General features: G+C 41.9%; 1 protein-coding gene across 5 annotated transcripts in view; it reads left to right on the top strand.

Moving 5' to 3' along the window:
* The window catches only part of Nek10 (NIMA related kinase 10), a 201288-nt gene that overhangs the window by 50283 nt on the left and 135767 nt on the right, over window positions 1–15238 (top strand). For all 5 annotated transcript variants that reach the window (XM_015994002.3, XM_042284371.2, XM_076544479.1 and 2 more), the window contains 6 exons: window positions 807–909; window positions 999–1127; window positions 2213–2350; window positions 4531–4576; window positions 6485–6606; window positions 6720–6822. In XM_015994002.3, coding sequence (XP_015849488.1) covers window positions 807–909; window positions 999–1127; window positions 2213–2350; window positions 4531–4576; window positions 6485–6606; window positions 6720–6822 — 641 coding nt within the window. The remainder of the gene's footprint in view (window positions 1–806; window positions 910–998; window positions 1128–2212; window positions 2351–4530; window positions 4577–6484; window positions 6607–6719; window positions 6823–15238) is intronic.

Below are 15238 nucleotides of genomic sequence, written 5' to 3'. Positions count from 1 at the left end.
AGGTCCACAACCTTGTGTACCAGAATTGTATTGATGAAGGAAGTCTGGATGTCAGAACAAATCTTCTGTTGAGCAGGTGTGGTTCACTCTATATTGTTGCTTTATTTTCCTGTGACATTTGAATTTAGCGGAAAAGAAAGGAAAATTATTTATTATAAACTTTCATTTCATGGCCCAAGGTCATCCATTTTAATGACTCAAACATTTTAAGAGGCCATTGAAGCCAGTAATTTGGAAATGCATAATTCTCTCCATTTTTTCAATTACTAGTATTTTATTTTTTATAAAACATATAATTTAAAAATTAAAAGTATATTTACATCCTGGGGTTAAGTTTAGAACTGTAATAAATGACTTCATGTAAGTGCTAAATACTTTGTAAATACCCAACAAATATCCTCTTTGAATACACTTAGTGTGTGTACCACCAAATAGATTACAAACAAGACCAAGGCCATGGCATAATCTGTTTCAGCTGCATTGTCTTTTATTGTCATAGAAACAAATAATGTGAGATCCACCCCTCCCCGTTTCTAAGTGTCAAGTACAGAGCTGGTAACTACAGCACAGTGTTATTCAGTGGGTCTTTAGAACATTGCTCTTTGTCTTTGCTTGCTCTGCAGGAAATATAGCTACAGTGTAACTTTGCATGATAAGACAGAGCACATTATTTCCATACTCTGCTGATAACCTAGTGAAGTTAGATTGGTTGTTAGGGTTAGCTGGTGAGTGAGCTGCATCCAGAAGGGAAGCAGTGGCTCACTGTTCCCAAGCTCCACATTAAGTGTGTGTGTGTTTCCCTGTAGGCTTTTCCCCACCGACCTGTTTGAGATCTTCATTGACATAGGACATTATGTTCGTGATATCAGTGCCTATGAGGACTTGGTATCACAGTTGAATTTGCTATTGGTAAGTCTTGAGTTGTAAAACTCTGGGCAGGCTGCTCTGTGGTCAGGATAAAATAACAGCAACCCACTTCCCTTGTATGACGTGGTTAGGAAGATGAACTGAAGCAAATTGCTGAGAACATTGAGAGCATCAATCAGAAGAAAGCACCACTGAAGTACATAGGCGACTATGCTGTGCTGGACCATCTCGGAAGTGGCGCGTTCGGCTGTGTTTATAAGGTGATTCTGCCCTGGGAAAGAGTTCTCATATTTCAAAACAAACTTGAAGTCCCACTTGGATGTCCATACTAATTTTAACTGGAGTCCTTGTCACTGAAAACTAGAGAATAAATAGAAATAAAAAGGAGAATGATTGTTTTTGTCCAACAGGGAGTGGTAATGGTGTGGGTGTTGCCTTGGCTCTCAGCTCTAGTAACTGCTCACTGACTGAGACAGGGCATCTTCACCTATCACAGGAAAATAGTCAGTACAGGTTGTCCCGTGCATGACATGGTTTATACATTTACACCAGTGTTTCTGCTCCTGCACAGTGAAATCCTACTGAGTACTGCAGGAGGGACCAAACCAGAAGATAACAGATCTGAGCTTAGCTTAGTGTAAATGCTGCTAGAATAGTTGTTCTCAATCTTCCTAATACTGTAACCCTTTAATACAGTTCCTCACATTGTGGTGACCCTGCCTTAGTTAGGGTTTTTGCTGTGGAGAGTCACCATGACCATGGCAACTCTTATAAAGGAAATATTTAATGGGGGGGGGCTTACATTTTCAGAGGTTTATTCCATTATCATCATGGTGGGACCTGGTGGTGTGCAGACAGACATGATGCTGGAGAAGGAGCTGAGAGTCTTACATCTTGACTCACAGGCAAAAGGAAGTGGTCTGAAATAGGTGTAGTTTGAGCATAGGAGACCTCAAAGCCCACCCTCACAGTAACACTTCCTCCAATTAGGCCATATCTACTTCAACAAAGCCATGCCTACTCCAATAAAATCATACTTCCTGATAATGCCACTCCCTTTGGGGGCCATTTTCTTTCAAACCACCATAATTTTATCTCATTGCTACTTAATAGCTGCAATTTTGCTACTGTCACTTTACTGAATTGTAATGTAAATATCTGATATGCAGGATATCTGAAAGCAACCCCTGTGAAAGTTGTTCGGCTGAGAACCACTGAGCTAGAATCTCATGTTATGGCTTGGTTAACTGTGTGATTTTGTTATTCTAGTTCATTTGTCTTTGTCTTAACCCTCATTTCTCATCAGAGTATTTAATTAAATTTTTTTGTTGTTTCCTTATTTTAGGTTAGAAAACGTAGTGGTCAAAATCTTTTAGCAATGAAGGAGGTCAATTTACATAACCCAGCATTTGGAAAGGATAAGAAAGACCGAGACAGCAGTGTGAGGAACATCGTTTCTGAATTAACAATAATTAAGGAGCAGGTAAATATTTGTCCTATTTCTGAGATGTCCCGACATAAATGTCATCGAGGTTGAGCTCTTGTGCTGTTCTTATCCATGCTGTTTATACTCTGGTGTGTTCAGTGTGAAATGCTGGACATTGGTGCAGGGATATTTTTACCAGTGTTTTTCCTAAAGCTTGTTATTGAGCCATGGAAACTCTTTTAGGAGTTTATAGCAGGGCCTTGGATGCAGAGCAATTGAGCTTACAAGCCAGAACACACCATGGATGAGAAGCCCTCCTGTCTTCATCATGATCATGTTCAGTGCTTAGTTACCTAGTTACTGCACAGGAATGGGAGGCGTTTCCAGCCCCAGTGCTTGGTTACCAAGCTACTACACAGGCAATGAGAAAGACCCCCAACGTCAGTCAAGTAAAGCCAAACTGCTGACACCCCCAAGTGTTAACAAGTCTGACTTGTTAAATCTAGAATGTGAGTTTTGTTTCCTTTTTCTTTTCTTGACCAGCCTTGTGTAATCTAGGCTGCTCTGCAGCTTGCTGGGCAGCCAAGGGTAACCTTGACCCCTCCTTCTGGCTTCCCGTCCTGAGTGCTGGGATTAAAGGTGTACACCACTATCCTCAGGGTTACTTTCATTAGCACAAGCACTAGATGCTGGTGTGATAGAATAGCTCAGTTAGCTGTGATCATGAAGAATTATTTGAGGAAAAAAGAACACCTATCAAAAGAGAAGTGGCATTTCTTTTTGTGATCCAAGAACATGCTGGCTTCTTTTCCAGCCTTCCTTATTTGTACATCTTCTTTTTTTAAGTCCTGGAAAACTCTCAGTCTCACTGCTCTGTTCTCTTCAGTCATATTTGCTTGGTGTCAGGGCTGGAACATGAAGAACCGCACAGTCATAGTCCTTATTCAGTGAAGTTGGACATCACTAAGTTACATCCGATCACTAAGAGCATTGCTGACTTTCATGCTTTAACGGATTAGATTTTCAGAAGCTATCCCATCCTTCCACAGAGTCTCCTGTTCTGTACAGCACAAGCTTAGAATGTGACTTTGATCTGAGTCCATGTTTTGATTAGGTCCCAAAGCTGGATCTACCCTTGCTCATGAGCTAGGGCCAGAATATTGTTCTGTTTGTTGACCTGGTCCCATATGGTTTAAAAGCTGGAGTCACTTGCGAGCTGATGAGGGTGCAAATTTGTTTAAGTGCATTTCCTAAAAAAAGGGTCCAGAAGAGGCCAATAAGCATGCCTGTTTAGACTGTGAGGTCACTCAAGATTGTATACTTGGTCCCTCACTGTGGAAACAAGCCACTTGAGCCTAAGGAGGAAGTCATGAAAGAAGGAGGCTGGAATGGAAGATCCTGTTTGTTAAGAGATGACAGTGAACCTGCAGTAACACAGAGGCTGCAGACTGCCAGGCTTAGAGAGGTGGTCTCACTTTTCTTACATATAACAATCCCAAGAAAGTGGGCAAGTTGGTGTTATTCCCTGTTTCATGCTTCTCCTGGTGACACATTTACAGCCCAAGTAGGAAGGAGAGCAGGAGAGACAGTCCCAGGGTTAAAGGCTCACACGTGGAGTCTGCAGGCTCCTTTTGCACTCATAGCTAAGCGCTGAGGGACAGGCCCACTCCTGGGTGTAGGCGAGGCTGAGAGATGTCACCTCTGCCTGGGAAGCCACATCCAGCTGCTCTGCTGCTACTGATGTGAGCTGCTGGGTTTCATGGATAGCAGCTAGCTGGGCCCTGCTCAAAGGGATATCCAGAGAGAGTGCAACGCATTTATACACATAATGGCAATTCTTATGAAATTAGACACTTTTCCTAGAAACCAATAGTTGCAGAAATAAATACTTGCAGGCATTTTTACATTATTTCTCTCTTTTTAGACAGGTTCTCCCTTCATGTGTAACCGAGGCCTGGCATTGGGGCAGAACATGTTAAGTGGACCTGTTTAGTTCTAAAATTCTCTACTCTAAGTTAGGAAGTCCAGCGGGTGCCAGCCTCATTTACAAAGGCATAGAGGACACTGAAATTTTCATTAACTTAAAAACAACAAAATTTAAGTCATCAAAATCTTAAATGGCAGCTGACAAGCTGACAGTCTGAGACGTACCTACAGATTACAAAATCTAAGTTGTCATGGAAAAAGCGTGTGTCTTGAAACAATCTGATAAATGTATGTTATTTATTTTCTTACAGCTTTATCATCCCAACATTGTACGTTACTATAAAACATTTTTGGAAAGTAAGTATGAATTGTGTTTCTAATTAAGGAAACATATCTCTGTTATTTATATTATATTGTCATACGAAAAACTCATTCAGCTATTTTCTTTACACTTTCATTATTAACAAACATCACTTGCTCAGGCAGTGAAATAATTTCATAAGTGATGGTCTGAAAATAGTTAAAAGTATTTTGATCCCCACCGTAGAGAGGCACGGTGTAAACAAGATGAAATAACTAAATTATCGTACAAAAAATTGAACTGGATATGATCAAGAAGAAAAGGAACCAACCGATGATGGTTCTTTTGTCTAGCAGCTTGTGTAGCAGCTGGCGGCATTCTCCACCCAAATAAAATAGAGTGGACTTCGCCTTCCAGATTTTTTTCAGTAGGTGCCACCAGGTGGCGTCGGAGTCCTGCCAGAGCCCACTAGCTGGGTGGCTTGTTTCCTGCGTTCTCCTGGGATGGAGAACGCAGTCAAAACCTTTAGACAAAGCCAAGCTCAGTCACTTGTTTACAAGTGAAGTAAGTATTGAAAATTAACGATCTGTAACATAAAAGTATCCCGAAGTATTTCCTCGTGAAGGAAGATTGACGGCCACGCGGGCCGTAGCTGTAGGGGCTCAGTCCCTGCTGCTTCACCAGTGCTGATATTAACCTTTGCAAGCCAGTGGTGGTGCACACCTTTAATCCCAGAACTCCTGAGGAAGAGGCAGGCAGATCTGTGTGAGCTTGATGTCAGCCTGGTCTACATCGTTCCAGTTTAGCCAGGGCTACACAGAGACCCTGTCCCAAAAGAAAACAAAAAACGTTCTGCGTGCTGGGGCATTTGTTACGGTTTTACCCATTTCTCTAGATGATTTAGAGTCACTCCTGCCTCTTTAGCATTGGGATAATTTCTGGTAATTAAAGAGATCAGAATTAGCTTCTGACTTATACTGAGGAGATAAATACAAGTCATTACAAAAGCAAAACAAAACACTTTAAAAACCAGACAGCTTCTAAAATGAATTGGAGGTAACTTAAAATATGTAAACTATGATGTATCAGGTTATAAATTACAGTGATGACTATAATGTGAAGAGATGAAAATAAAGCTGTAGCTGAGCACAGTGCAGACAATACGTATTTCATGACACTGTGAAAACTTGGAACTATAAACGTCTGCAAGAAAGACATTAAATAACAGGATTTATCCACATTGTGCATCCCTATGAGAGCCAACAGGTAGAGTAGTATGTGTGCATTCATTTTTCGATGTAAGAGGTGTCAGCCCTTTGCTGATAAGTTGTGTGTGTGTGTGTGTGTGTATTTTTGTACATCCAACAGTCAGAAAAGACACATGTCACAAGCCATTGTTAGTAGTTCAAATTGGCTTTAGATGAAGGTATGCAAAACAACAACAACAAACCAAATAGCATTAGCTAACAAAACCTTTGTAAACCATAAAACAGAATCAGAGTCTGGGTCTCCCTGCTCAAGAGAGGCCTAACAATGGTTTCTGTCATGGGTGATGTGTCGCTGGAATGTCACAGTGTGATCCTGGGGTAAGCTGTGACACAGTCTATACGACTGTTAGAAATGCAGTTTGCAGTGCAGTTTTCTGAATGTCTTATTTGATCCGAGGTACTAAGAGGCAGGACCTGTGACTTAGGACGGTTGGCTTGTTGTCTTTGGCACCTTCCAGCCATTCCTCATGATTACACTTGCCAATGTAAACTTCAGTGGGGAAAGGCTGGAGCCAGAAGAAGCTGCTGCTGGGCTGTGATGGCCCAAAGTCCTGCTCTGTGCTCTGCCAGAGTTCAGTGGATCCTACCCCTTATTCCCTGCATGCTCTTTGGAAACCATGGCTTCTCATTTGTCAAGCCTTTCCAGGGTTCTGTGTTGACTTTAAGTTTCTGTGGCCCTTTTGTGTCTTTGGGTAGATGACAGATTGTACATCGTTATGGAGCTCATAGAAGGAGCCCCACTTGGAGAGCACTTTAACTCTTTGAAGGAAAAACAGCAGCATTTCACTGAGGAAAGACTGTGGAGAATATTTATTCAGGTACACCCTTCATTGAAATGTTCATTAAACAGCCAAGGTCTGAGCTGCCATAGAGATGTACCGTTGGTTATATATACAGTGGGGAATCAATTTGCTTTCATTCTTATTTCAAGTTATGCTTAGCTCTTCGGTACCTACACAAGGAGAAGAGGATTGTCCACAGAGATCTGACGCCAAACAACATTATGCTGGGAGATAAGGACAAAGTGACAGTTAGTAAGTATAAACATGTTAAACTTTTTAACTGAAGAATTTCTGAATATTAGTTCAGAGTAGAACCCTATTTCAGAGTAGTGTTGTAAGTCAGTAGAACTTTTGGCATGGATAGAAACATTCTCTTCGAATTGTCCAGTAGAATAGGCACTGGACACTTGACACTTTTGTGCAAGTGGAATGTGGCCTGTGTGACAGAGGAAATTGGCCTTTTAGATCTTATTAAATTTTGAGCTGAATGTAATCTAGTCCTAGTAAGGTAGAGACAGATGGAGCTAGAGTTCAAGGCCAGCTTAAGTTACATAATAAGTTTGAAGCTAGCATATGCCACATGACATCCTTTATCAAAAAGCATAGCTAGATTTTCCTGCCTTGTCCACAGTCAGGACAAATCTTTGTCACCCGCCAGTCCCACAGCCGCTCAGACCCAACTGAGTAAACACAGAGACTTATATTGCTTACAAACTGTATGGCCGTGGCAGGCTTCTTGCTAACTGTTCTTATATCTTAAATTAATCCATTTCTATAAATCTATACCTTGCCATGTGGCTCATGGCTACTGGCGTCTTCACATGCGGCTTGTCATGGTGGCGGCTGGCAGTGACTCCTTCTGCCTTCCTGTTCTTTCTTTTCTCCTCTCTGTTAGTCCTGCCTACACTTCCTGCCTAGCCACTGGCCAATCAGTATTTTATTTATTGACCAGTCAGAGCAACACATTTGCCATACAGAACATCCCACAGCAAAAAAGCAAAAACAAAACAAAGACAAAATGCTTTTGTTAAATTTTAATTACTTTCCACATCCGTGAGAGAATAGTGTTCACACAATATTGGATAGCGGCAATGCTCTTCTAATGACTGGTTTGCTCATGTGAGAGAATACAGTGCTCTTAGGATGCTCCCTGTTTAATTCCTCGGTTAACGCTTCCTGGGTTTTTTCTTTTTAGCTCATGAAGAGTAGCTTTGATAATTAACACATTAAGCACATTGCTTTGGATCATTTTGTCACAGTCTGTCTTATAGGTAACAGGCTTATAGAGCTACAAAAATACAGCCATTTGTATACTTTCACATCCTTAGTTTTGTTGTTGTTGTTTTCATCTATAGCAGAAAAACCATAATAGTAGATCAAATTTCATTGATTAAGACAGACAGGTCTTGGGGGTGTATACCTTTAATACCAACACTGGGGAGGCAGAGACAGGTGGATTTCTTTCAATCTGAGGCAAGCCAGGCCTATGTAGTGAGACTCTGTCTTCAAAAAATAAATGAATAAGTAAAAAAAAAAGACAAAATTAAAAAAATTCCCCCTAAATTAGTAGCTTTATTTTTACCCCTACATTTCCCTAACTCTCCATGGTGAACTACTCTTTAGTTTAGATTGACATGTTACCTTTCTTCTCTTTTTCCCTGAGCTCTTTTGAAGTATTTATAGTTCACCAGCTACAAGGGGGAGGCACTGTTCCTGTAGATTTGTAGTCTCTACACAGTTTTTCTGAGATCCCTACAGTAGAAGAATGTTTGAGAACACATTGCTAGAATCTGGAGGCTTACCTCTACATCCCCGTATGAAGACACTGGAGAACACAGCAAGTTCTACAGAAATGGATGATAAAGGGATGCATTTAAAACAAAAGGAGGCTGGCCATTTGGTACTGGATAACCAATTAGTATATTGTTCCCTGGGAAGACAGCTTCTCCCTCTCTGAGACTTCCTTAGATGCCTGCAGTCCTTTGTGTAGGGTTGAGGCCTCGAGTGGTCTTTCAATGTTTGCTTTCGATGTCTATTATTGTTGTCTTTGTTCAATCATGTTGGTGAGACTTTATGGGTGTAGCTTCTGGCATTCCTAGGAAACACAGTCTCACAGTAAAGTCCCTGATTCTCTGGCTTGCACAAATCTGTCTGTCCCTTCTTCTGCAATGACCTTTGACCTTAGGTGAAGGAGTTATGTTGTAGCTCTATCTGTTGGGACTGGGCTCCATAACTCTACATTTTGAATGCCTGTAATTTTCTGTAATGTTGTAAGATACAATAATGTTACCCAGACTGAGCAGGTTTTGTGTGTTATATGTGTGTTTTTATGTGTGTGTGTGTGTGTGTGTGTGACAATACTTAATGAAAAAAGAGACCATGAATTCGAAAGTGAACAGAGGGATATATGGAGGGAGGAAAGGGAAGAGAGAAATGATGTAATTATAATCTCAAAATATAACAAAAAATAAAGAAAAATAAAATTAGTAGTATTAATGTTTTTCCTTATTGTCACCATACCCCAGCAGGCCACAGCAGGCCTAGTGCTCCTGAGGTGAGGGACAGTCACCTCTTGCTCTCATAAGATAATAATTGCTCAGGCGTCATTCCAGATGGACACTTCCAAGACCCATGTGTACTCATAAATCAAGACTGAAATATATTGGCCAGATTTTAAAAAGTAGAGCATACTGTACTAGTTTAAAAATTAAAAAACAACTTAAAATAGAAACTCTTTAGATAAACCTGCTATGGGATAATGCTTTTGTACACTGGTTTAATAAAACGCTGATTGGTCAGTAGTCAGGCAGGAAGTATAGGCAGGATCAGCAGACAAGGAGAATTCTGGGAAGAGGAAGGTTGAGTCAGGAGACACCAGCCTGCCATCCAGGGAGCAGCATGTAATGGCACACAGGTAAAGCCATGGAACACATGGGGACATATAGATTAATAGTTATGGGCTAATTTAAGATATAAGAACTAGCTAGCAAGAAACCTGCCATGGCCACAGTTTAAAAATAAGCCTGTGTGTTTACTTGAGGGATGTGAGTGGGAGAGATTTGTCCTGACACAGAAAAACTTCAGCTGCAACCTTCAATGCAAAGTCACTTTGAAATATTTTCAAGCCAATGAATTATGAAATAAAAATCCAAGAAATAAAACAATTGTGAATCTTTAGTCTAGACCAACATTTGCTTAATCATTTGAAATCAATCATAATTTTGTTTACCATAAGCTTTTGCAAATCTGATTTGCTTTTACTTAAGATTATTTTTTGCAATCTATTTCTACATAGTTATCTCAATTTATAAATTAATGGGTATTATTAATAATTGTGAGCTTAAATTGCATAGTGAATTGTGTGTATGTCATAGAAAAACTCATTAAATTCTTCTTACCTGCTCATTCAGGTGATTTTTTTTCTGAGTAATAGCCCTCTCTACATATTATTTTCTCATTATATTAGCTATAATCATCTTTGGCTATATTTAAATAAACTGAATTTAATTTCTATTGCAGTAGTTTGATTCATTTTTAGCTTAGTTTTTACATCTATACTTTATTTCATGGCACTAATTAAAATAGTGTCGTGATGTTTATGAAGTTACTTGGTCCACTTGTTTTCAAATTCTAGTTCTGTGTCTCCAGAGAAGGGGACTTTTAATTCCTTTTTAAAATTCGTTATGATGATTTGGTTTTCCTCTTCCCTGTCAGCCATCTGGCATCCTCTCGGCACAGCTCAGGGTTCAGCCAGTACTCAGTGTTTACATCTTTAGTCACTGTGCAGTTACTGCCTAGCACTACTTCTCCTTCCTCATAGACCTTTTAATTTTCTCCCGAATTAATAGTTGCCTTTCTTCCTGTTTGTGTTTCTAGCCTTCTGTGTACCCAGCCTTATCTCTTCTCAGGATTCTGAGCTTCATTTGCATGGTGTCCACAGGGTTGATTAGGAAAACTTCCAATTTCCTGTTCCTGGACACTCCACTCTTTTAGCTGCTGTGGCAACGTAAACTGAACTTCACCGTAGGTCTGGTACACAGCCATTATTGTAGATCTTTCCATTTTCTCCTGTTCTTCCCTCCTGCATCAGCCTCCTGGCTGATAGCATGCACCAGGAACACCTTGGCCTTCCTGATTTTGAAGGCATTTCTTCATGCTTTTAGAGTCCTGCTGGTTGTTAGAATCCCACTGCTGTTCTTACTCCAGTTGCCCAATCAGTGGGCTATGGTATCTCTCTAGAGATTCCAGGGTATTTCTTTTATCCTTGGCACTGAGTAGGCCTTTTTATTTAGTGTGTCTGAATGAAAGTGTGATCTGAAGTCTGGAGATTAAACCTGCTTCCTGGGACATGTTCTGTACTGTTCACTGCCCTTCTTGTTGCTGTTTTCTTGGCTCAACTTTCTAGAACTCTTAGGTACTCTTGGTCTCAGCATTCTCCTAACTTTAGAGTTTATGTGTCTTTATCTCTATTTGTTATATCTCTGGATTTTTAAAATCATTTTACTGAACACTTGACTTTTAAACTTGGCTTTGCTCTCCAAATGTTCCATGCTGTCCTTGGTTCCATCCTCACAGGATCTGGCTTTTACTCCCTCCCAGTATAAGGTAGACTTCCTGCATCCATCTTTGTTTCTCCATGCATAGTCTGGTCTCTTTCTGTTGGATGCTTTCCTTATGTCTCTGATGATGAAGGGCTACCTTTGATATTACAGAAGGGAGTGAAACCATTGTTAGAATCACTCTGTGTTCTAGTCAAGGCCATCACCTGGAGACTCAAAGCATGGTGGAGATTTCTTCAGTGATCCTGAAGTTGGTGTCCATCTAAGCCTTGCTCCAAAGAAACTGTCTAGTGTCTGGCCTGGTGCCATGGCCTGTGTTGTTATTGTGGGAGGCACGTGGTTGGGAGGGCTCAGGGGACCATATTTGATTTGGATTTTCACTGAGTTCCCTTGAGTGTAGCCATCTGCTTCTTGGTGCTTAGCTGGCTGTGGTGCTTTGGACAATGAATCTGTTTCCTGTTGGTGTCCAAAGCACTGTGTGGGTAGGAGGGAGTCTTCTCAGACATGTGGAACGTGAGCCCTGCCAGGCCACCATTGTTTTTTTCCTCACCACCTTCCAAGGTATCATTGTGACACCTCATCCTCTGCTGTCACCACACCCATCCTCAGAGACAATCCCTGCCCATATTTACCAAGGCTTTTAGAATTGGAAGAGGTAAACGTGCATGATCAGTTCCCTTTTAAACTGGAAGTGAGTGGGCTGGCTATGTTAATTAGATATAAACAATAGCAGCACACCTCCTTTTTATATTGACTCTGGAACTTAAAAGATGTTTTTGGGTTGTGCCAGACTCCCTAGAAAAGTAACTTGAATTTAGCAGAATGAGCAATTGTTCACTTTATTTTTCTTCTCCTGCCTTGCTGCTCTGCTCAATCTATTGATTGAATACTTATTAGAGTTCCATGTGGCCGTTATTAAGCTGAAAATGTCTCCCTCTTTCTGGACATTTTTGCTTGAGTGAGGCAGCATAGACAACCAGCCCCACAGAGGCGGGGAGGGATGGCCCTCAGGGGAGACTCTCCCGCACTGTTCTTTCTCTAGCACAGTGACGGTGTGACCAGGGTATTGCCATGACACCCTTGTCATGAGTGAGTGGAAGAGAACTTTCTGGCTAACACAACAATTAAGAGCCTTTATATAACTCTTTAACAGTATCTTCAATGCAATAATTCTACACTATTTGATGATTATCTATCACCGTTAATTGAAATGTGCACATTAGACTCAGCTTTAAGAGGGGCTATGATCTGGTTAAAATATCATCACATTAGTTTTGAACTAAATATATAGAATCCTAATACTTTAGGTAGTTGGATGCAGGTGGCCACACTTGGCATCACTGTTGACTCAGGTGCTGTAGCTGATGAAGAATGTGGCCACAAGGGGACAGTCACCACACAGGGGAAGCTGCCACAGACCTTGCAACAGCTGCCTGGGTGGATTCACCATGTCTCCACAAAGGGGCAGCCTTCTACACATTATTGTTTGTAGTGGTATTTTATTTTGTGATATGGGAAGTTTATTTACCTCCAGAAAAGAAGCACAGATTTGTCAAATGATGTCAGAGATGAATGGGGCAACGTGTATTGAAAGAAAATGTAACCAAGAAAAAAAAAATTAGGAAAACACAAATGTTCTTCTTCTGTGTAAGAGCTGGCTTGCAGTCGTTTCTAGTAAGCTTGCTGCTGGAGTTTGCTGTCATTTGTAAACAGAGCTTGGAGCACCACCATGGCTGTGTGTGGAATTACAGATGCTTTCTCTTTGGTTTCCCAGTTCTGGCATCCTGCCCGGTGCTCTGAGCAGGTTGCGCTGCTCCGCTCCAACCCGACCCCGATCTGTCTACCTTCAGTGTGTGAGTCTATTTCTACTTGAAAGCTAGCCTCTGGACGCGTACTGTGACGCATGCGCAGGCCTGGCTCCTGCACGCTGTGGTGGACTTTGAGGCACAGGTGGAAGCAGACCGCTGTGACCCTCAAAGCCCAGGGGCCCTGAGTGCTGCCACCTGCTGAGTGGCATCCATACTTGGTGCATTGCAGAGCTGCTTTGGGGAACCCATGACCAACCCCACCATTTTGCATTTCTTGGCCTTTTAAAATGTCCATATTTTAATGGAAATTTTCACCTTTCTTGCTTCCTGGGCACCCAAATAAAAAAGAGAAAAACAAAATTCATATGATAACAGGTAATAATTTCAGAATGGACGTTTTGGTATGGCTCAGGAGGTCACATGCTCCTGTTGCAAGGGTGCACATGTACATGTTTTTGTCAAGTGATATCTGGTTGCTGTTGGTGGGAGTAATAAGGCCATACTTGATTCTGGATGACATTTATCAAAAGCTTGATGCTCGCCAGATGCTACTGCAGAGTATGATGGCTACAAAGCCAAAAGCATGGCTTCTGCTCTCTGACTTCACAGCTATGTGGAGAGATCTAGTATTCAGTCAACAAGTATTTCAGAAACGGACACACGCTGCCGCTAGCAAGGCCAGCAGGGCGGACAGGGCCCTTCCTTCATGGGTTTGTGGTGACAGTGCACAGTGGAGAGAGCTAGAATGCCCTCTTCCATCAGGATGGGACAGCAATGCAAGGGGGCGGGGAGAATGTTCGAAGGGACTCTGCCAGGATGAGGCAGGGTTATGTTGAGATAACAAGGTGCCTAAAAGTCCCAGCAACTTAGAACAGTGGCCAACAGCAGACTGTTGGATGAACCCAGGCATGTCTGTTTTTGTGTATCTTCTGAACTATTACTGGTTCTTATCTGTTTAAAGGGTTCTTTTGTTTGTTTTTAAAGACGGAGCTTATTGCAAAGCTGTGTGTTCCATGAGGCTAAAATGTTTGGTGACTAGACATTCATGAGAATGCCTTTCCAGTCCTAAGCTGAAGCCACAAGGTCTCTAATCAGATGCAGCTTGCCCCTTCCAGGTCAGTAAGGGCTGTGCTGAGCTCATGACCCATACCTGCTAATGCCTGCAAAGCAGAGAGAGAGGGCATGACAGCCATACCTCAGCTCTGCAGATGTCTGCACAGAGCTCTTTATGTTTTTATGCTCAGTTTACTTTATATTTATTTATGGGGGCAGAGGTGTGGGGGGGTTAGTGGGCAGCTTGTAAAGTTATTTCTTGCCTTCCACCACGTGGGCTCTGGGATTAAATTTGATCATCAGGTTTGGTAACAAGCAATTCTACCCTCTGAGCCATCTGGCCAACACTGTGCTCAGATACCGCTGATCAAAGTAATTCAGCATTAACAGTGTGTGGCCGTATTCCTCCAGAGAAAGAGTATGTGGTCCATGATGACTGTCAGTGTTACTCACTCTGCTGGAGGGACCTTTGGGCAAAGAAGCCAGAAGAAAGGATGAAAGTGAAGTCATGGACAGAGCAAGTGCCAGAGCTTAGAGACGGGAAGAACACGGTGCCCTTGGGTGCTCCAGAGGCTTGGTGGGGCGAGAGCCAGGGAGCGGCAGCGTTCCCTCTCCAGATTAAATGATTAGGCTTGGGAGCAGTGTTGGGGCTGTGCAGGTCAGGAAGGGCCAGAAGTGGATGATCAGGCTAACAACGGATCGCACTGTGAGAGCATCTGGCTAGCTCTGAATATACATGGAGAGGTGTGGGCCTGGTTGGGTGGCAGCCCACAGAGTCTGGTCATCACCTAAGCCTTTCTCTTCTTTACCTTTTGCATTTGCAACAGGTTGGCTTCTAGCCCATATGCTTGTGCTCTCGTAGTTGCAAAGGTGGTTGCTGGAACTCCAGGCATCACTTCTAAACTCATAGGCAGGAAGTAAGGAAGCTGCTATGGTAAACACAGCAGTGAAAAGGCCCTTCTTCAAATACTTTCTGCTTCTTATCATTACAGAAAGTCAAAGCTCTCTCCAGACTTCTTATGACTACATTGGTCAAAATCAAAATCAATCTTTATTTTTTTTGGAGACAGGGTTTATATGTATAGTCCTGGCTATCCTGATACTCACTTTGTAGACCAGGCTGACCTTGAACTCATAAAGATCCACTTGCCTCTGTCACCTGAATACTGCATTTACAGGCATATACCACCACACCCAGCCTAAGAACAATCTTGTGATCACATCTAGCTATAAGGGAGATGACAAGGG

Source organism: Peromyscus maniculatus, chromosome 9, assembly GCF_049852395.1.
Source record: "Peromyscus maniculatus bairdii isolate BWxNUB_F1_BW_parent chromosome 9, HU_Pman_BW_mat_3.1, whole genome shotgun sequence".
NCBI lineage: Eukaryota > Metazoa > Chordata > Mammalia > Rodentia > Cricetidae > Peromyscus > Peromyscus maniculatus.
This window is presented reverse-complemented; position numbering and strand designations above follow the sequence as displayed.